This window comes from Nannobrachium achirus (assembly GCF_963921795.1).
Source record: "Nannobrachium achirus genome assembly, chromosome: 22".
In the NCBI taxonomy this organism is placed as follows: Eukaryota; Metazoa; Chordata; class Actinopteri; order Myctophiformes; family Myctophidae; genus Nannobrachium; species Nannobrachium achirus.
In genome coordinates, this window is record NC_137829.1 from 16,762,972 (window position 1) to 16,785,553 (window position 22,582).

General features: G+C 43.6%; 1 protein-coding gene across 1 annotated transcript in view; it reads left to right on the forward strand.

Moving 5' to 3' along the window:
- The window catches only part of kalrna (kalirin RhoGEF kinase a), a gene marked incomplete at both ends in the record, with an annotated part of 160,617 nt that overhangs the window by 17,995 nt on the left and 120,040 nt on the right, over positions 1-22,582 (forward strand). The window contains 10 exons of the mRNA XM_080752719.1: positions 10,020-10,094; positions 11,193-11,307; positions 12,166-12,358; positions 13,340-13,513; positions 14,279-14,362; positions 14,837-14,968; positions 15,801-15,923; positions 18,050-18,172; positions 19,435-19,626; positions 19,969-20,100. Coding sequence (XP_080608845.1) covers positions 10,020-10,094; positions 11,193-11,307; positions 12,166-12,358; positions 13,340-13,513; positions 14,279-14,362; positions 14,837-14,968; positions 15,801-15,923; positions 18,050-18,172; positions 19,435-19,626; positions 19,969-20,100 — 1,343 coding nt within the window. The remainder of the gene's footprint in view (positions 1-10,019; positions 10,095-11,192; positions 11,308-12,165; positions 12,359-13,339; positions 13,514-14,278; positions 14,363-14,836; positions 14,969-15,800; positions 15,924-18,049; positions 18,173-19,434; positions 19,627-19,968; positions 20,101-22,582) is intronic.

A 22,582-nucleotide genomic window follows, 5' to 3' on the forward strand; every position in this document is an offset into this window, starting at 1 on the left:
GGGGGAGGGGAGCCAGGCACAGAGATCGGGATTGGCCGATGAGATTCATCGGCTCGTGTCCCCACCCTTCTGGGTCATAGAACGTCCGAGCTCGGCCAGCTTAGACTCGATCTATTCCATTGTGAAAATAGCCGATCTACATGCTCAACAGTATGTTAGGCGTTGTTAGCATGTAGATCTGCTATTTTTACAATTAGCCCTATTCACGGCCCGCCCACTCGGCATCCCCCTGGTGCTGAAGTCACGTTTTGAAGGGTAAAACCCTGCTAAAAGCCCATAGAGTTAACACAGAAATCGCAAATGTAATGCAATTTCCGAATAGTAAAGTATAAAATACGGCTAGCATGATCAAGAACACAAGATAGTAAAAGGCACAAAGTATTATAATTTACTTTACCGTTCGAAATAATGATTTGTTGGCTTTAAGTCCAGCTATTTCTGTATTAATTGCCCCTGCAAAACTGACGTCAGCACCAGGAAGTTGCTGAGAAATTTGCTGAGTGGGCGGGCCGTGAATAGGGCTAATTGCAGTCTCTAATATTTGACAATTTGACCAATGTTTGACCAGAGGTACTAAAACGGTCTTTAAAGTCCTTAAATTGTCACTTTAGAAATGTGCAGATACGCTCTATACACCTCAACTTTATGTTGTTTTTTTTTTTTTACTGTTGAGTGAGAAAACAATGTTAACATTTAGCTTAATATCTGGGGACTCCTCTGGGGCTCCCGACCCACAGGTTGAGAACCACTGGCTTAGAAAACACTTCACACATCAACAAGCTTAAATAAGGATGCCCATCTAATAGCATTGTGCAAAACAGTGGTACAGTATATACTATATGGTCTCCCATTGTTACTGGGTTAGTGTGCTTGGCTGTAGATTTTGTTTGAAAATGGCAGGCCTTCTACAAGATCCACAAGCTCATGAGTCGCAGTGTGATATGTTGTGAGCTTGTAGATCGGCTGTTTTCATCACGTTATCTGGACCCAATTAATGAACAGCAGACACAGCATGTGTGTGTGTGTGTGTGTGTGTGTGTGTGTGTGTGTGTGTGTGTGTGTGTGTGTGTGTGTGTGTGTGTGTGTGTGTGTGTGTGTGTGTGTGTGTGTGTGTGTGTGTGTGTGTGTGTGTTTTTGTGCTGAGTCAGTCCTCTCTCTCTCCATGTGTTTGGAACACTGTGACGATGATGTCATCACACCGAGACATTCCTATTGGCAGACAGAGCAGTCCCGCACATTCTGATTGGTTCCTTCAGTCAGCAGGTTGAATGAGTCAGATGAGAGGGGGGGGGGGGGGGTGCACACTCTCTCAATTAAAAATTTCAATTCAAAGGGCTTCATTGGCATGAGAAACCCTACATTGCCAAAGCAGAAGTTTACACAGTACAATTCAATCAATCAATACAATACAATCAAGATAAACTATGTACAAAACTACCTGTATGTACAATTGAAAGGGGTGAAACTGTTTTCATGTATCGAGATTACTCAATGCAGACTCTGCAGGGATGCATACAACATGATCAGTAGTCTTTAAGTTGGTTGCGTTCCATTTGATATCCTTCTCCAATCACAGCATCTCACGAATCTTGCTGCTGTGTTTGCACATTGTTATACTTCACCCAGCAGATATGGGAGTGTTTTTTTTTTTATGTTTTCAAACTATGATCTGTGGGAAGTATGTGTCTCTGATGTCTTGGTACAGTGGACAGGTGGTTAGGAAGTGTAGCTCAGTGTCCACTTCATTTTGTGCACAGTTGGTGCAAAGGATGTTTTCTCTAGGGAGCCAGGTATCTCTATGGTGGCCTTTCTCAATCGCGAGACTGTGCTCACTGAGTCTGTACCTACCTAGTCAAGATTTGTCTTTGTTTTGGGTCTGTCACCTTGCTCGGGTATTCCGCCACTGTGTATTCTCTGTTTAGGGCCAAATAGCATTCTAGTTTGCTCTGCTATTGAAGAGTGTTGGACTCAGGCTGCATCCCTGTCTAAAACCCCCCCGGCTTTGGGGAAATAATGCTGTGTGTTATTCGCCTACTTTAACTGCACATTTGTTGTTGGTGTACATTGATGTTATCATCACGATCATGATCATAATCATGATCATGATCATGATCATGAAATGCGTTAGGTAAATTCTGGTCACATTAATTTTAAAATGAATGATAAAGTAGTAGGCTATGTTTCTAGCCTTTCTATTGGCTATACAGAGTGAAGACCCGCCCTCCAGCCAATAGCATTCATTGGTTTCATTTCCGTGGTCATTTCTGGAGCGGATGTAGAAAGATGGCTCTAAAACAATAAAATAGGCTTAATTTACAGTCTGCAGGAACCAATGGCATTTTTTTACAGTCTATGGTTGAGACACAAACATTGTGTAGAACACGCATAGCGTAGAAAAAAAGATGTCCACAATCCCAAATATGTGTTTAATGTTTCAACGATTATAACCATACTACTGACGAAATAATTGTGGTTAGGCCATTATGCAATATGCCTAATAAACACACTCGCACTCACGCTCGCTCACGCGCGCCACGCGCGCGCGGGCGCTCGTGTGTGTGTGTGTGTGTGTGTTTTGTCACTGTCACCATAACAGATGCAGGGTATCAGGAAATGATGTCACTCACTGCTACACTGTGAGTGGCACGGTTGAGTGCTGTGTGTGTGTGTGTGTGTGTGTGTGTGTGTGTGTGTACAGTAGAGTAGATATCAACTGTTACTGTCTGTTTTCTCTGTACAAAAATAGAGTGGCACAATTGGCCAGACTGAGTCAGCCACACACGCACGCGCGCACACACACACACACACACACACACACACACACACACACACACACACACACACACACACACACACACACACACACACACACACACACACACACACACACACACACACACACACACTCTCTCCCATTAGTGAACCAATCGCTAGCAGATGCTCCTGTAGAGGCTGAGTATGACATCATCCTGTGTGTGTGTGTGTGTGTGTGTGTGTGTGTGTGTGTGTGTGTGTGTGTGTGTGTGTGTGTGTGTGTGTGTGTGTGTGTGTGTGTGTGTGTGTGTGTGTGTGTGTGTGTGTGTGTGTGTGTGTGTGTGTGTGTGTGTGTGTGTGTGTGTGTGCGCGCGCGTGCGTGCGCGTGCACACGTGTTGCTTTAGCATTCTGCTACTACTCTCTCTCTCTCAGCTGTACTGTCTGTCTGTCTGTCTGTCTGTCTGTCTGTCTGTCTGTCTGTCTGTCTGTCTGTCTCTCCCTCACTGTCTCCCTCTCAGCTGTCCTACTGTCTGTCTCTCATACACTGTCTCCCTCTCAGCTGTCCTACTGTCTGTCTCTCCTACACTGTCTCCCTCTCAGCTGTCTTACTGTCTGTCTCTCCTGCACTGTCTCCCTCTCAGTTGTCCTACTGTCTCTCTCCTACACTGTCTCCCTCTCAGCTGTCCTATACTAAAAACAAACTGTGCTATATAGCACCAAAAGTGGTTCTTTAGCTTGTTGCAACAAACAGATGATTTAGTCGACTTAAAAGGCCTGAACGCAAATCTTTAAACATTGTTTTATGCTTTAACTATTGCAAAATAGCAGATATACAATCTCACAGCGCGGAACGCTGCGCTGCGGGGAAAAACATATATATTAAAAGAATTACGATTTTTCAAAAATAGCAGATCTACAAGTTCGTAGTGTGGCACTCAGTGCCGCGCTGTGAGCTTGTATATCTGCTATTTTTCATTAGTTAAAGCATTAAATAATTCTAGGCCTAAATGGATTAAATGTGTTTTGTTTTTTTTTGGCTGGCTAAGATGGCGTCGAAATGCCTGATTTATGCTGGGCTGCGTTCCAAAAGCAGACCCTGTTGTGAGCTTGTAGATCGGCTGTTTACAGAAAGTGACACCTGTGCAAAACCAAGCTCAGATAGATATTGAGGTGCCAGGCCGTTAAGAGCTTTAAATCTTAACCATAAAATCGTAAAATCAATTCTAAAAGTTACTGGCAGCGAGAGCCAGTACTGACTCGGGATGGAGCCCGAAAAAACCCCCCAAAAACCAGGTCCATTACAAACCCCGGTTCTGAATTTTATCGAGACCCGAGTATCAATAAGCTTTTGGCTCGTCGAGCCTGACGTCGCATCATGGGCTGCTAGCCGTGAGCTTGTAGATCAGCTATTTTAACCAACACGGAAACATGCAGATGTGCGCGATGGTTAGAAACTTCTGCCTTCACAATAAGGACTGGGCACCTAAATATTGTGGGCACCTCAATGTTAAGTTGGATGAAAGAATTTCTGTGTGTGGTTCTATATGGGCTGTGTCAGACAAATAATAGCCTGGTTAAAAAAATAACTAAAAATAACTAAGTTAGTTCATGTGGGGGAACCATGAACTTTAGTTCAAAATGTGGAATTATGAACTGAACTAGTTCATTTTCGAAGTTTTGAACTTGAACTAACACTGGATGTCACCTGTGATGTCACAGTGATGTGTCAGGGGAACCAGTTTCAGGCGTTACCCATCCGGACAGACACAGACAAGCTGTGGCGGTTCTGATCGGAAACTGTGACCTACGGTACGGTTGCAACAATATCCTGCAACCAATCCTGGGGATGTAGCGCCATGTGCTTCTGTGATCACCAGCTACTGTACCCCCCTCCAACACACACGCACGCACGCACGCACGCACGCACGCACGCACGCACGCGCGCACACACACACACACACACACACACACACACACACACACACACGATACAGTGTATTTGTGGCAAACAGCTGGGATGGAGAAAACATGTGCTCAGGATCAAAGGCGTGTGTGTGTGTGTGTGTGTGTGTGTGTGTGTGTGTGTGTGTGTGTGTGTGTGTGTGTGTGTGTGTGTGTGTGTGTGTGTGTGTGTGTGTGTGTGTGTGTGTGTGAGTGTGTGTGTGTGTGTGTGTGTGTGTGTGTGTGTGTGTGCATGCGCGCGTGCGGGTGTTCCTGCAGGAAAAAGTCTTGGCCAGGTGGTAAACATTTTTGCTTAATTAATTAATTAATTAATTAGCTTAATCTTTATTATTAATTCTTGTTTTTGCCCTCAAAATATTATGAGAAGTTGGATAAGAGAAAGAGAAGTTGCTTATAACCTATTTTCTTTATTTTTGATTAAATCAATTGTCATTTTTGCCCTCAAAATATTAAGGAGTTGGTGCGATGATGGAAAATACAACTACATTATGCAGCATAATGTAGCATAATTTATGCTTAATATGCTATCATCATTATTGAATTGTGACCATAGGTCGCAAGTTTACTATGAGAAACGTCACAAAACGTCACATGTCCGTGTCCGTCTGTCTGTCTGGACGTGTAGACGTGTACACATTTTTACGGCTATGGGTTTGCCGCTCTGACATCATGCTCTGATGTCACTGTGATGTCCGGCACATCTTGTCCACGTAGTCGTCTATCTCTGAAGGTCACGCCTGATACTGTGGTTCCCCTAGCCTCGGGATCCAGACTTTTATGGTTCCCCTGACACATCACTGTGACATCACAGGTGATATCACAGGTGATATCACCTATGTAAAAGTCCACATATGGGTATTCAACCGAATCCCTTTATGCCCATATATGAAGATCCCTGATGTCATCGATATATATCACTGGCCAGATGACCAAGACAAGGCATAGCTATATCTATGTGTAAGGCATCTCCATGTATGGGCATACAAGATAATGTAAGTTGTGATGTCATGGGAACCCCTCTAACAGAATCCCTTTTATGCCCATATATGGTAGAGCCCGACCAGTGAAATATTTTTTGACAGATGCCGATGTTTGCATTATTATTTCTAAAACTTCTTACCTTCAAAAGCTTTTTTTCCCCTTTTTTACCAATGGTCCGGGGACCACCAGTGGTCCTTGAGGGGTTTCCAGGTGTTCCCCGGGAAAATGATGGAGATTTGGTAACCAAATGGACCCTTTATAAGATCTTTAACTAATGAGTGTAAAATGAAATCCAATGGATCCTTACGGGCAACGACAATATATTCTACGTTTTGGGTTGAGTGGCTAAATGTCATCAAATTGTGGTCTAATATTACGTATATAAACGACCGATACATCGGAGAGAGAATGACCGATGTCCGATACCGACATCAAACCTTAAATATTCCAGTTACTTTTAAGTACCAAGCGAGCGCTCTTATTTTGTTTTGAAGTCCACCTACAGGTTAAAAGTGGATACTTTAATTTTGAAGCCTATGAACCGGGAGTAACAGGTTTTCATTCATCTGACTTGTCGAACAATAACATACCAAGCTTTGCTGCTGTGCTCAGCTGATGATGACCAGTGATCGGGGTACCAGGGGTCTCCATATATGGGTAACTGGTCCGATATTCTAGCTTCTTCTAACCCTACTCTAATTCGTTGGAACGACGTTGCCTACAACAGACGTTCAGAAATACAGGTCAACTGAATCATTTCCAGGCTGATGCGGAGAGACAAAACAAATCGCGGAATGGAGCGAACAGGTTGGCACCCAGGCTACCGATATACATCACTGGCCAGGTGGCCAAGACATGGCGCTTGTCTTACTAGTCCTAGTAGTACAGTAGTAGTAGTAATCTTTATTTCGGTCCATTAAAAAACAAAATACATAGATACAATGTAGTCCACTAATAACAGTGGCCCCGAAAAGGTGAAAGCTGAAAGAATTCTTACAGATTACAAATAGATCATCAACGATGATGAATCTTATGAACCCAACGTAAACAGTAAGCTTTTCACACTGAAGGCTTTATTGTGCCCCCAGCCCCCCGCACAAGTCCTGTGATGCCGTGAAAATAACTTGCGAACGTAGAGTAACATGCAACAGCACAACAGCAGCTTACACACCACCGCTCTGAAGTTAAATCATTGTGGAAGTTGTTCTTTGTGACACCGGGCTAAAGATGAAGATTTAAAACAAGCTATTCAACACTTGAAACGTGAGCTACACGGCCGCGGCTGCCTTTAACTGAAGCCTAACCTCGCGTCAGGCTTTCCACCGCGGTCGGAGGAGGAAAGGCTGCTTTAGCTTATTGCTGTGGTGACGTTTAACTTTTCAGTCGGTGCGCCTTGACCAGGCGCTGGACATTTAAATGGACTGCCGGAAACCCTAGTGTGAACATGCCTTGAACAGGGGAGATAAACCTGTCTCCCTCTCAGCTGTCCTGTCACATTTGATATTAATTTTATCAGACACGCCTCCTTCCTATGCAAACCCATTGTAACCATGATAGATTAATCTAAAACACCCGTCCTTCTGGTGACTCATATTGTCCTTCTAATGCGCGCCGGCGCCCTGCAGGGCAACCACACTAGTACTTCCGACTAGGGATGGGACGATAAGCGATGTTATCGTTTATTGTGATAAAAAACACTCATGATAATTGTATCGTGGAGATTTAATTTATAGTGAAGTTGTCATGCACTGGGATCAATTCACCTTTTACTTGCCAATGGACCAATCCCCAATCACATACACACCCATTGTAACAGTTACAATGGGTGTGTATGTGATTGGGGATTGGTCCATTAGCTGCATATCCGGTACCACTTAAACCCTCTATAATTGGTAAAAGGTACTTATAGTATACGTACTTGATACAGTCTTTTCTTTTTCACACTCCATCAAATGTCTTTTCCAAAAAATAGCCGATCTACAAGCTCACAACGCAACGCATTTTGAGCTTGTATATCTGCTATTTTTTGGCAAATGTTCCTCCCCAGGATAATGGATTTTGATTATCGCGATAATATCGTAAATCACGATGTCTTTTGTCACAATAATCGTGATGTGACATTTTCATGTCGTCCCATCCCTACTTCCGACTTTATTCCATCCATCCATCCATCCATCTTTGTAGATCAGCTTCATTTTGCCACACTACTCCTCCCACAGTTTTGGTGGCACGCACTTGGGCCATATGTCAAATCGACCGGACATACTGCCCATATATGGACATACTTGTTCTTTGTGTTAAACGTGATTTAACAGGGCTGCAGGGTCACAAGACACATTTCAGAGTGAGCTGACAATGATGTACTATATCATATCAATGACCTCTCCTCTCCTCTCCTCTCCTCTCCTCTCCTCTCCTCTCCTCTCCTCTCCTCTCCTCTCTGGCATTATTTGACACCAGATGGTCGCAGTGCAATAACAGTTATGTAAAACTTGTGTCCCTTGCCAGTCCTGTTGAGTATGTACGTGTGTGCGTTCACGTGCTCGTGCATGTGAGCGTGTGTGCGTAGCTTTTCCCACATTGTCTTTATATTAAGTTCTGTCACCACTATTTTCCTTTGTTCTTTACTTGACAATTTAATTGTCACTCAAATTAGTTTAGTTTAGTTTTAGTTTAGTTTATTTATTTATTTTTTCCATGTAAAAGAAACATTGAATTTCATAAACACACTTCATAAACACATCTCATATACATTTCCTTTCCCTGGTAAAAAAGGAATAGACTGAAGCCTAAGCTTATTACGTCTACCCTAAAGTTGTTTTTAAAACATGTAAAACATCATTAGTATAACACTTATTCAAACAATTCCTGTAAATTTATATAACATGATTCCACTCGATAATGCAGCATTCAAAAAGATTAAGATACAAAAGTATATAAAAAAATAAAAAATAAACATTTAATTTCTCCCAAATTCCATGAATCCATAAATCTGGTAATAGTCAAAATTATTTTGACTATAAGCTCGGCCGCCCTTCTAGGTCGGGAACCAGCATACTCAGGAATGATGTAAATAGGGAATGAATGCACCACCTTTTAATGCAAACCCAAAATCATAGGACCCGTTTTGACCATCTGTTTTCCTGTGTGCATTTATGCCCATATATGGAGATATTTGTATCTGTCTGTGTGCGTCCATTTTATGCCAATTCATGGAGATCTCTGTATCTGTCTGTCTGTGTCCCTTTTATGCCCGTATAAGGAGATCTCTGTATCTGTCTGTGTCCCTTTACGCCCATTATCCTAAAGGAGTTCCCTATAAACAATGTTGTCAGTAATGCCCTTGCCATTATCCACAATGAAAACTTTTACAGCGCTGGCTCTCTTTTCCCCTGGAGAAGGCTGTGTAGAGTTGACCATGAGCGAACACAGGTTGAGGCAAGTAGATGCCAACTCAACCTGTGTGGTGTCAGTGTGATGTAAAACAGATATGTGCCCATATATGGAGATCTCTGTATATCTCAGTCCTTGTCCCCTTTTATGGGCATATTGGTTGGATCGGCGGTTCTACTGACAATGTTGTTTTGTACAACTGTACATCGTGCAAGTACGGTAACGGCAAGGGAAGTAGCTAAGAACGTAGGCAAAGGTCTGAGCTATCTGCGTGCGAAAGTTGGAGTCTGTAGAACCAACCATGTGCTGTGAGACCTCTTTCATGCGATTCGGGCCAATTCCCCTTTTATGGGCATATTAGTTGGATGGGCGGTTCTACTGAAAAAAGTTGTTTGTACAACTGTACATCATGCAAGTACTGTAAGGGCAGGGGAAGAGGGGAGGGGACCTCTTTCATGCGATTCCTCTGTCTTTCTTTAGACACACCCCACCCCGGGCTTAATATTGATGATCAGGGAACTCCATATATGGGCATAAAAGGGATTCTGTCAGAGTGGTTCCCCTGACATCACAGTGATGTCGGAGCGGCAAACCCATAGACCGTAAACATACTGTCTATGGGTTGGACATACTCAAGTACAAATACCTTATAGTACAGTACTCAGGTGGTGGGCCCTCTGCTGTTATGGTTGTGTGATGCCAGCCCCAAACAATTCGCACCACAGATAAATTCATCCAATGTGGCAAATTGTATGCGTTTATTTGCGTCGTGGTAGGTGTGTATAGAAAAAAGCATACAAATTCACCAGGTGAATATTTCGCATTTTCGGGGTCGCTTATTCACCTCGCGTCGCTAATTCGCCGGTTTGTAATGACTTTGACACTATATACAAGTAATGTTCTCTCTCTCTCTCTCTCTCCCTCGCAGGGCCCTTCAGGAGTGATGTCATCAAGGCGTCCGATGTACTGCCTGTACTAAAAGAGAAAATAGCGTTTGTTTCAGGTGAGAGTTCAGGCTGTAATGTTTTGACAGCCTTAACATTAATAACGGTGATGTTCTGACAGTAATCACATTTATTTATAGCAGTTGTTCTCAACCTTTGGGTCGGGACCCCCAGGGCGGTCCCCAAATTATTTTGGGTCCCCAGATGATTAACTTGATGTGCAACATTGTTTTCTCACTCAACAGTAAACAAACCAGCATAAAGTTTATGTGTATAGAGGGTACCTGCACATTTCTAAAGTGACAATTTAAGAACTTTTAAATACCTCTAAAATGACGAATTAAACATTGGCCAAATTGTCAAATATTAGAGGAAGAAATCGTGAAAATACCTGATCTACATGCTCACAACGGCTCGCAATGCGAGGCGTTGTGAGCAAGTAGATCTGTTATTTTCACAATAGAACCGTGTTTTGGCGTGTCATACAAAATGTAATTCCTCAACTCTTAGTGCTCGTCAGGGTGGGGTCCCCTGTTAAAATATGATTCTTTTGGGGGTCGTGGCCTGAAAAGGTTGAGAACCTTTGATTTATAGCACCGTGACATATTGAATGAATGTGTGGGCAGGATAGTCTAGCTCAGGGGTCTTCAGCTAGATGAGATGGGGACTAAATTATTATTATAAATTAGAAATGCACTCTGTAGAGGTGCCAACTTGCGCAAGCACAAGTAGGCCATACATGGGGTGCACTCACCTCTGGCATAACCGCTTCCAAAGAAAAGCTGATATATTATGACCAATGACATCACCACTGGCATCACCAGGAATGCTGGTCCCTCATTGCCTGTTAATGATCCTACCTACCTACAGTACCTACCTACCTACCTACCTACCTACCTACCTACCTCCCTCCCTCCCTCCCTTCCTCCTTTCCTTGCTCTGCTTGCGCAAGTAATTATTGGCGTGGAAAAACAAAATCACTGGGCGAACTGAGTGGTGCTATTTTTGTGTGTGTCTGTGTGTGTGTGTGTGTGTGTGTGTGTGTGTGTGTGTGTGTGTGTGTGTGTGTGTGTGTGTGTGTGTGTGTGTGTGTGTGTGTGTGTGTGTGTGTGTGTGTGTGTGTGTGTGTGCGTGCGTGCGTGTGTGTGTGCGCGCAGGGGGCAGAGATAAGCGCGGGGGTCCTATCCTGACCTTCCCTGCCAGGTCGAACCACGACAGGATAAAACAAGAAGACCTACGAAGGCTGGTGACCTACCTGTCTACTGTACCTAGGTACACACACACACACACACACACACACACACACACACACACACACACACGCACACCTACAATACCTTTTTACTGCAGTGGTTCTCAACCTGTGGGTCAGGAATTATTTTGGGGGGGTCCCCAAATGATTAACTGTCAAATATTAGAAGCAGAAATTGTGAAAATAGCCGATGTAGCGACGCAAGGCGTTGTGAACACGTATCTGCTATTTTTACAATAGCACTGTGTTATAGAAGATGTAGCCTCGGAAACCCAGGCTTCTTTTGGCGATCGGAAGAAAAAGAAGCCTGGGCAATCGCGTTATGATCACTGTTAGAGGAAGTGTAGAATTTCCTTAACCAATCAGAGTGCAGAGATTGTCGCACTGAATGTGTTGACGTCATGACGCAGCAGCGTTGAGCAGAGGGGGGTGGGGGGAGGAGAACACATGCTATTCGCCTGAGACTCGCGGAGAGATTCACCGCGCCCACCCATCTGCCTACACAAACTGGTCCGCGTTAGGTTAAAGTGTACAAGATGTAATGCCACAACTCTTAGTGCTCTTCAGGGTGGGGGGGTCCCCAGTTAATAAAATGTGATTATTATGGGGGTCATGGCTTGAAAAGGTTGAGAACCACTGGTCTACTGTACCCAGGTACGGTCTCTCTGTCCTTCTTGTCCATCTGTTGCTGACATGTCGCCCCCCCCCCCCCCCCCCCCCCAATGTCTCCACTCAAGGTCTCCCCTTAACTTTAACATACTTGTAAGGGTCAATTTAGACCTCCCAAAAGGATCTTTTTCTTTTAGTTTTTGTTAGCTTGTAAGTGGTTGTACTGTTAAGTAACTTGAAAAATAACCATTAAAACCCCCCCCACCCAGTGAGGATGTGTGTAAGCGGGGCTTCACGGTCATCCTGGACATGCGGGGGTCTAAGTGGGACCTGATCAAGCCCTTCCTGAAGACCCTGCAGGAGGTGTTCCCGGCTGAGATCTGCGTGGCGCTCATCATCAAACCAGACACCTTCTGGCAGAAGCAGAAGACCAACTTCGGCAGCGCCAAGTTCACCTTCGAGGTCAGAGCTGTAAAGTACTACTGTACTTAAGTACACATTTGAGATTTTTTTGTTTTTACTTTGCTGGAGCAGTGTTTCTCAATCTTTATTTTTTTGGCTTGAGTACCCCCGTTCCCTGATTTCTGAATCCAAGTACTTCTTTACCCGACAACAATGTTTTCCCTCATACAACTGCAAATAAAACCATAACTAGTGGTATATGACCCCCCCCCCCCCCCCCCCCCCCCTTTTCAAGAGTACAACATCACACATAAGAACGGGAGTGAGAGTTTCAAACAGTGCCTCCTGAACAGATTTTTTTCAACACTGTGGCCATGACATTTCAGTCCAGTTTTCATGTCAATAACTTGCATTCAAACAGCATTCAATCACATCCCAGTTGCCTGGTACCATGTCATTTGGGTTAGCAACCATCAGGCTCACAACAAGTTTCTCCCAAGTATTTTGTTCACAATATGTCTGACACTGATTTACTATGGCATATTTGGAGTCAACGAGTGCTAGTTGTTCTCAAACTTTTTGCAAACCCTTAACTCCTCTGAGAGTGTACAAAATGGAACCCTTCCGGGTCCAGATTTGGTTCCATTTGAACACTCAGAGTTATGGCTCCTGTTACGGCAAAAATGTACATGTACAAAATGAGGTAAGACTTCAATAGTATGAGAGATTGTACTTAGTAAGGAGTCACAGTGTACATGTACACAATGCAGTGGAGTTCCTAGTAATGACTCCCAAGGACAAAGCACTGCTGTCTTTTTTAACAGGCTGCCCCAGAAAACAAGAACCAAAAAGACATACAGGTCCATCTTGATAATTAAAGGTGGGCTCCGACCATCCATTTGTCACATCTATCCATTCTGAGATGTAACCCTCACAAACGTACAACAGCTGTTGGAGCAGAGAGGACGAATATATATTAGTTAATTTAAATATTCATATCTTAACTCATTTACAGACGTTTTTTGGCGTGTTCTTTTTCAGACCAGCATGGTGTCGGTGGAGGGCCTCTCCAGGCTGGTGGACCCCTCCCAGCTGACGGAGGACTTTGAGGGCTCTCTGGACTACAACCACCAGGAGTGGCTGGACCTGCGCCTCTCGCTTGAGGACTTCATGTTCGGGGCCGTGCACCTGCTGGCTCGCCTGGACGAGCTGCAGGCAAGACACAACACAAACACACACACACACACACACACACACACACACACACACACACACACACACACACACACACATAAAGACCTCCCTGCTGGCCACAAGACACAGCACACACAGATAAACACATTACCTGCTGGTAGTGTTAATCTCGCCGACTAAAACTAAGACAAAAAATGTTAGTCGACTACCTTTTTTTCACTGATGAAAACTAAATAAAAAAAACAACATAAAAACTAAGCTAATGACTAAAACTAAGACTAAATGTACTGACAATTTCGTCAATAAATACAAAGTAGATAAACGTTAAGCCATGATGACTAAAACTATGACTAATTGTACTGATAACAAATTTGTCAATAAATAAAAACTAAACTAAAATGTTAGGGAGGGACTAGTGAGCATGCGTGCGTGCATGCGTGCGTGTTGTTGGGCTGGGCTGGTGGTTCTGACCAGACAAGATGAACTGGAGATTGTCTATTAACCAGGTGTTGTCTTGTTGTAGCCTACTGTACTCGGTTGGACTTTTATTTAACTATCATCATCAATATTTAATGAATGGTCTTTTGTCAGCTGTCTGCTCTGAACAACAACACAAATAACTCATAACTAACTTATTTCACATTACCAAATGTAACCAGATGTGCAAGGTAAAAAATAAAATGCCTCAGATGAGACAACAGGGAACAATCCTGACAAATTATACTCTGGGAAAATATTCTTGTTTGATAGTGCTGGGGGGTTTAACCCTTTCTCTCCTGGCTGTAGGAGCTGCTATGTAAGAAGGAGTTCCCCGTGGATGTGGAAGGGTCTCGCCGTCTTATAGAGGAACACACACAACTCAAGAAGAAGGTGTGTGTGTGTGTGTGTGTGTGTGTGTGTGTGTATGTGTGTGTGTGTGTGTGTGTGTGTGTGTGTGTGTGTGTGTGTGTGTGTGCATGTGCGTGTGCGTGTGTGTGTGTGTGCGTTGCACTGAACAAACACTCTAGAGTCTATACAGCAATGATTACTGTCACAATATAGAGCTATTTAACACTGCTGCTGAACAAACACTCTAACAATGATTACTGTCACAATGTAGAGCTATTTAACACATATTTGACTTGCTATAGCTGGAAGGTAAACTGTGTGTGTGTGTGTGTGTGTGTGTGTGTGTGTGTGTGTGTGTGTGTGTGTGTGTGTGTGTATGTGTGTGTGTGTGTGTGTGTGTGTGTGTGTGTGTGTGTGTGTGTGTGTGTGTGTGTGTGTGTGTGTGTGTGTGTGTGTGTGTGGGCGGGCGGGCGGGCGGGCGGGCGGGCGGGCGTGCGGGCGTGCGGGCGTGTCCAGGTGCTGAAGGCTCCAGTGGAGGACCTAGACAGGGAGGGTCAACGTCTGCTGCAGTCGATCCGCTCCACAGAGGGTTTCTCTGGGAGGAGCCAAATCTCCGGCTCCGCTGACTTCCAGAGCCTGGTGCCTAAGGTATGCTCGCTCGCACGCACACACGCACGTTGGCCTGGGCAAGGGTGGCTTTGTGTCAGGCTTAAGTGATTTAACCTTCTTGCTGCCAGGATTAAAATCGACTAATATCTTCAATTGCCAACACCAGTGCCATGCTTTCAAACAAAAAAATCTGCTTGGAAATCCGTGAAAGATAGAGTTGTTCTGGGAGTCAAACATGCATTTCGCGATCGTGATCATACCGAAACTGGTAGTAGGAAGTTCAAAAACGGCCAACTCGGGAAACTTGTGTTTGGCACAGGGGTGCATACGGCCAAAACTCTGGAAACTCGTGTTTGGCACCAAGTGATTTAATTTAATTCAAATAATAACTAAATGGGTCTATGTTCTGATAGTACTAGTTACTATAGAGTGTTTGGTCCATATTTGGACTTCAGTCTTATCCCTGTGAGGAGAAAAAAAGCTATTTCAGTTTTGGTGGAGGAGACAGGTTTTCCTCCAATCATGGTCGAGTGGGGGTGGGCCAAGGCGCATCAAGGCCCGCACCAAGGCCCGCCCCCATTTGATCATGATTGGAGGAAGGCCCCTGCCTGTCACCTACATGAACACTGAAACTGAAACTTATAATGAAATCGCTTACCCTATCTTTAAAGGGATAGTTCACCCCAGAAAATAGACGACCTCCAAGCTCACAACGCATAGCACTGCGACAAGTTGTGAGCTTGGAGGTTGGCTATTTTCGATATTTCCATTCCAAAGACCCTTTGAGGAATTTCAACCCCTGCCTCTCTTTAACATTCTCTGCACGTCCCTGTCTGTGTCTGTGTGTCCGCGTGCCTTTGCGTATGTCCAGGTTGCCAGCCTATTGGACAAGCTCCATGCCACACGGCAGCATCTCCACCAATCATGGCACGTCAGGAAGCTGAAGCTGGACCAGTGCTTTCAGCTCCGCCTCTTTGAGCAGGATGCCCAGAAGGTCGGTGATTAGGGATGGAGCTGGAAACAAGGGTCCGCTACAAACCCCATAACACATGTATTGATTACCCCGTATCAATAAGCTTTGGGCTTATCAAGCTTGTTATCGAGCATAGCGGCCCATGACGTCATGTTTAAACAATCAAGACAAGAGGCGATCAAGACATTATTGCCAGACCCATGAAATGGGTAGGCCTACATAAGCAAATGTCTGTCCGGGTTTTCTATATAAAGGGTATATATGATGATGACATGATGATGACATGCCTACAAAAGGCATGATGTCATAAATGATGATGACAGACAGGGGGTCTGGCACAACCAGGTTGACCTGGTCTAGTTTCAGTACTCATTCATTGCAGTCAGGTCGCAGTTACTATGAAAAGCTCCACCGGCTGTCTCTCCGTCCGTCAGTCAGTCACACTTTTGCCTCTACACTTATCTCTGGCACCGTTGGCCCTATCGATGCCAAATTTGCACACACACTCCTTGGATGGCAAATCACAACCTCCGCCCCTGATTTCTCACATGGCCCTCTTCTAGCGCCACCATCGGGACGATTTTTGCTAAACACATTTTTGGCCCAAAATCACACAAAGTGGTACACAGTATCTCTAAAGACATGTCATTAACACGTTGCAAGCCGCGGCAGAACCCTCTGAACAGAGGTAGCGCCGAAGAAATAAGCCATTTATTTACAAACATGTTTTAAAAAAACAAAGCCCACATGATAACAACACGTACTGGAGTGCTCGACACAGCGTACATATTCATCCTGCAGAGGTCGGCGATCTTACTTTGGCGAGGCGGAGGGGAGATCAATTCCATTCGTTTACGTGCGGCGAAGCAGGGAAAGGAGCGATAGAGAAGCGGCGCCCGAACGTGATTGAAACCGCGATCCACGAACAGAGACAAAGACCAGCCATCTTGTTTGAGCTTCTTGCTGAGTTTCAACACTGGGGAGAGGATGAGGCTCCTCCTGGCCAGCCATCCATCCAGAATGTGAGTCAACGGCGTGGCCTGCTGGATATTAGGAGTATCACACCCAGCACCAGAAAATGACTGTCAGAGCATATTAACCCTTTCAGATCGCTCCAAAAAGACACAGAGAAGAATTTCCGATGTTTTTTTTTTTTTAATTATAATTTATATCAAAAGTCCGGGAATAGACGGCGTGGCTGATGGGACCCAGTAGGAAGTCCGAGGGAGTACGGCCAGGCTTAGAAGGTGTTAACATGGATCTCTCCCATTGCCCATATTCCCTCTTGATTGGCTACGATTGCCAATCAGGAGGGAAGTTTGTGTATGCGACGTGACGGCGACGAGTCTTACTGGTAATATAAAGCCATTTAACACTTATTGCACACTAATGAATGATTGTTTTAATTAAAACAATCATTTAATTGAACTGTGGTTCTATGGGTTTGTCGCTCTGACATTATGCTTTGACATCACTGTGATGTCAGGGGAACCTCTCTTAACAGAATGGGTTTGCCAATCTCTGACATCACGACATAAAATAAAAACAACAACTTAATGCTTCCTAAGGTTATCATATAGAATCAACATTTTAAATGTTTTATTTGCGATGATGGACAGTTTCTGAAATCAATACAATGTCTGTTCATGTCCGTTAGAATGTATTAAAGGAGTAGTTCACCTCCAAAATGAAAATGTTTCTGTCGATTACTCACCCCATGGAGTTCAATAATAATCTTTTGTTTTTGTCGCATTCCTAAGCCAATAATTTGAGAAGAGTCTTTGGAGGAGAGTCTTTGTCGGCCAAATGCATTTGGGTCCCCATCTGGAATCAAAGGGGGTAAATTTACTAAAATCTATTTTTTGTCCTAGGAATGCGACAAAGAACTAAAAATATTGTTGAACTCAAGTCCCCATGGCGTAAGTAATCAATAGAAGAAAAGTCATTTTGGGGTGAACTACTCCTTGTTAGCCCGGGATCCCTTTAACATGACCCCACAAGTATCCTAACCTGTGTGTGTGTGTGTGTGTGTGTGTGTGTGTGTGTGTGTGTGCGTGTGCGTGTGCGTGTGTGTGCGCCCGTGCGTGCGTGCGTGCGCGTGCGTGCGTGCGTGCATGTGTGCTTGTGTGCATGTGTGTGTGTGCTAGATGTTTGAGTGGATCTCTCACAACAAGGAGTTATTCCTCCAGAGTCACACAGAGATCGGTGTTGGATACCAGCATGCAGTAGATCTACAAACCCAACACAACCACTTTGCTATGAACTCTATGGTGAGTAGATCTACAAACCCGAAACAAGGAAGTTGGCCCGCACTCACTTTAAAGTCGCTCCAAGCTTTTTAATGAGAAACAGCAATAAGGTCTACAAACTCAACACAACAAGACCACAACAATTACAATGTACAATGTAGGCATCTAGCAGACACTTATAACACTTATACACTGACAGCTTTATTAGCTTTATTTATATATCTATCTGCCAGGGAGGGAGGGGGGGGGGGGGGGGGGGGGAGAGAGAGAGAGAGAGAGAGAGAGAGAGAGAGAGAGAGAGAGAGAGAGAGAGAGAGAGAGAGAGAGAGAGAGAGAGAGAGAGAGAGGGAGAGAGAGATTTGATTGATGTAATATTTTATTAGACAAAGATGGAGAACAGTACAAGTATATTCAGTACAATAAAAATGTAGTACAGTTAAACACCCTGCCTAAAAGGAACATCCCAAATAAGTCCTTTTTTGTTCTTGTTTACATTGGAAGTACTTGGTATTCAATTCATGGACATAACAAATAGCAAGCAAAGAAAACATTCAATATCATTGCAGTTATTAAAACACTATATGTACAGGAAAAGGGAAACAGTGGGGCTAAGGTAAAGGGGGGGTTCTCACTTCTCGCCTGTCTATGGGAGAAGTGATAACTACCTCCACCTCTGGCCTCCTGAAAGGTCAGTTTTCAGGGAAATTCTGAAGGAGGCCAGCGAGATACATGTTTTAAGGGAGGTAGTCAAGGAATTCCGCACCTGGGCGGCAGGGTTGTAGAGGTAGAGTTGTAGGAGAATTTACCCATATTTGTCTTATGGGTTTGTGTTCTCATCAGATTGTTGTGTACGTTCCCTCTGGTATTGGCTGTGGTTGTGTGTGAGAGGGAGAGAGAGAGAGAGAGAGAGAGAGAGAGAGAGAAAGAGAGAAAGAGAGAGAGAGAGAGAGAGAGAGAGAGAGAAAGAAAACTAACGTGAGTTGCAATGAGGTGCACCTCTGACATAGAAACAGGTTCTTCAAAAAACCTTAGAAGGACACTTATAGAATTGAGACTTGTACACATTTTCACTATTCAAAAATAGCAGATCTACGAGTGCCGCGCTGCAAGCTTGTAGATCTGCTATTTTTTAATAGTTAAAGCATAAAATAAAGTGTAATAATGCGTTCCCAGTCTAAATGGCTTAAAGCAGCGCTCACGTCACTGACCTGTTATATCATGGTCATGTGTTGCAGAATGCATATAGTACGTCACTGACGTGTAATCATGGTCATGTGTTGCAGAATGCCTACGTTAACATCAACAGGATCATGTCGGTGGCGTCCCGCCTGTCGGAGGCGGGGCATTACGCCTCCACACAGATCAAACAGATCTCCGCTCAGCTCGACCACGACTGGAAGAGCTTCGCCGCCGCGCTGGACGAGAGGTCCACCATCCTGGCCATGTCCTCCGTGTTCCACCAGAAAGCTGAACAGGTCTGTCTGTCTGACTGTATATCTGCCTGTCTGTCTGCCTTTATGTTTACAATTAGAAAAACATTCAGTTTGAGGTTAGGTTTTATATATATACAGTTGCGATCAAAAGTTTACATACACTTGTAAAGAAGATGTCATGGCAGTTTTCACTTTCCAATCATTTTTCAAATTCTTTTTTTCTTTTTTCTTTTTTTTCCTGTGTGTGTGTGTGTGTGTGTGTGTGTGTGTGTGTGTGTGTGTGTGTGTGTGTGTGTGTGTGTGTGTGTGTGTGTGTGTGTGTGTGTGTGTGTGTGTGTGTGTGTGTGTGTGTGTGTGTGTGTGTGTGTGTGTGTGTGTGTGTAGTTCCTGTTGGGTGTAGAGTCGTGGTGTAAGGTGTGCAGTGAAGGAGGCCTACCATCGGAGATGAATGATCTGGAGCTGGCCATACACCACCACCAGAGCCTCTACGAGCAGGTCACACAGGCCTACACCGAGGTAAGATATAGGCCTACACGAGGTTAGACACAGGCCTACAGTAAGCCTACACCCAGGTTAGACACAGGACTACACCCAGGTTAGACCAGAGATGGACAGATTACCGGTACTCGACCCCAGTACTTGAGTAAGAGTGCAGATAGCCTACTCCTGGTCAAAATATACTCCACTACAAGTAAAAGTAGCTTGGTCAAAATGTTACTTGAGTAAGAAAAAAGTACTTGCTTTTAAATGTACTATGTAGTATTCAAGAGTACAAAAATTACTGTAATTTTTTCAATGTATTTATAGGACTGTGTTGTTTCAGAGAATTAACTCTTTGAAACCACCTGCACTGATGTGCTTGCTTGTAGAACCACTATGTTATACCAAGACTGCAGAAACACCTATAAAAACTGATACAAAAAAAAAAAAAAGGGACAGCGAGTAATGCAGATGTTTAACAATCATTTCACTCTTGAGAGTGAAACATGAAACCAAATGGACCCATACGGGTCCAACCAACTCTCAATCATTTTGCTGGGGACCAACTACAACCCCCTCAAGGACCACTGGTTGAGAACCACTGCCTTTACAATAAACTACATCTCTGCTTTCAATAACATAATGAAATCACTTGACTCCACAATTTACAATTTAGGCATTTAGCAGACACTTTTAATCCAAAGCGACTTAACATAAGCAGGTAATACATCAATATAATAAGCAAGATAATATGTCAGTACATCAACGACAATACAACACATGCATAGGAATATCAATCTAGAAAAACAATAACATAGGTAGACCACACACCTAATCAGTAAAATCTGCTATCTAGCTTCATGTATGGTCAACGAGGGAAGGGGAGTGTTACAGTAGTGCTATGGGCTTAGGTGGAGTCTGAAGAAGTGAGTCTTCAGGCCACGGTGGAAGCTAGGGAGCGAGTCTGTTGTTCTAAGTGCGACAGGGAGTCTATTCCACAGTTCTAACATAATGAAATCACTTGACACCACAGGAAGAACATACTGTATACCAGTGTAGTACCATGACAATATTTGACCACGGCAAACTCTGTCTCCGTCTCTCTGTCTGTGTGTGGGTAGGGGGGGACGTGTTGCGCTGCGAGCTTGTAGGGTCTCAAACCAAGGTTCTGTGACCATCCTCGGCAAGGATGTTTTGATGATTGATTTGACCTCTATGGACCCTTTATAAAAGATTTAGCTCCCAGGTCCCTCGCAAAAATCCTGGGCTTTTTTGCTAGAAGCTGCTAGAGTTGGTGTCCCATTAACCTTACATTACAGGGAAAAAAAGCAAAAAAATTATCTGCTTTAAGTAACATATGAGGGGTCAAACTAGGGGGTTTTCATGATTCTAAATCCATTGCAAACATTTGTTTTGCATAAAAAACATTCATTGGGCTAAAACGGCTCCGACAGAAGTGTGAAAAGTGATGACTCATCACTTTTCATCACTAAACCATAGTCTTGTGGGCTGTTTTTTAGCCCAAGGAATGTTTTTTGTGCAAAACAGATGCTTCTAATGGATTCAGAATCATGAGAAACCCCTAGTTTGACCCCTCATATGTTACTTTTTTTTTTCAATAATATTTTTTATTGATTTTCAAAGTTATGACAAAAAAGACAAGACAGACAGACAGCTCAGCTCAGACACGTTGCAAAAGCAAAGGACACAGGCATCAATGTACATTTCCTTAGATGATATACAGTATAACATTATACATATGGAATTACACTCATGTACATACATTATGTACACAAAATGAAAAACAAAACCACGGTGTTAAAGAGACAAAAAGTGATGTTCCTATCTTATCCATCAAGGTTAGCAGTATCACTTCTGTTAAGGAACCCTATTGTCAAGGTCTCAGCTAACTGAGGACCAATAAAACGTAAATATGGGTCCCAAATTTTATAGAAGGTATCGGTTGTAGAGCGCAGCAGGCAAGTCAGATATTCCAAAGGCATGCACTGCATGATTATTTTATCCCAGCCTCTCTTTTTTGGCGGTTCTTCATTGATCCAAGACAATAAAATATTTTTCCTAGCAGCATAGGTTAAAAGATTGAACAGACGTTTGTGGAACTTGTTGACAATCTTATTATCAGGAAGTCCCAGAATCAGACACAAAGGGTCAAGTTCAAGCTCTATGTTAAAGATCTCATTCAGTTCTTGCACAACATCATACCAATAACGTTCAATCTTATGACATGACCATATGCAATGAATATAGTCTCCTTCTTCAGTCTTACACTTAAGGCAAAGGGGGGATAAATCAGAATTCATTTTATGGCGAAGGCTAGGTGAAATCTGTAATCTGTGTATGGTTCTTAACTGAATCGACCAGGCCCTATTACACACAGAAAGTTTTTTGGCATTTTCAAATATTTCAGACCAAACATCATCATCAATATCAACCCCCAGGTCTCTTTCCCATTTTCTCTTAGTATCTTGGGTATTAACCGTTGTATTAGACCTTAACA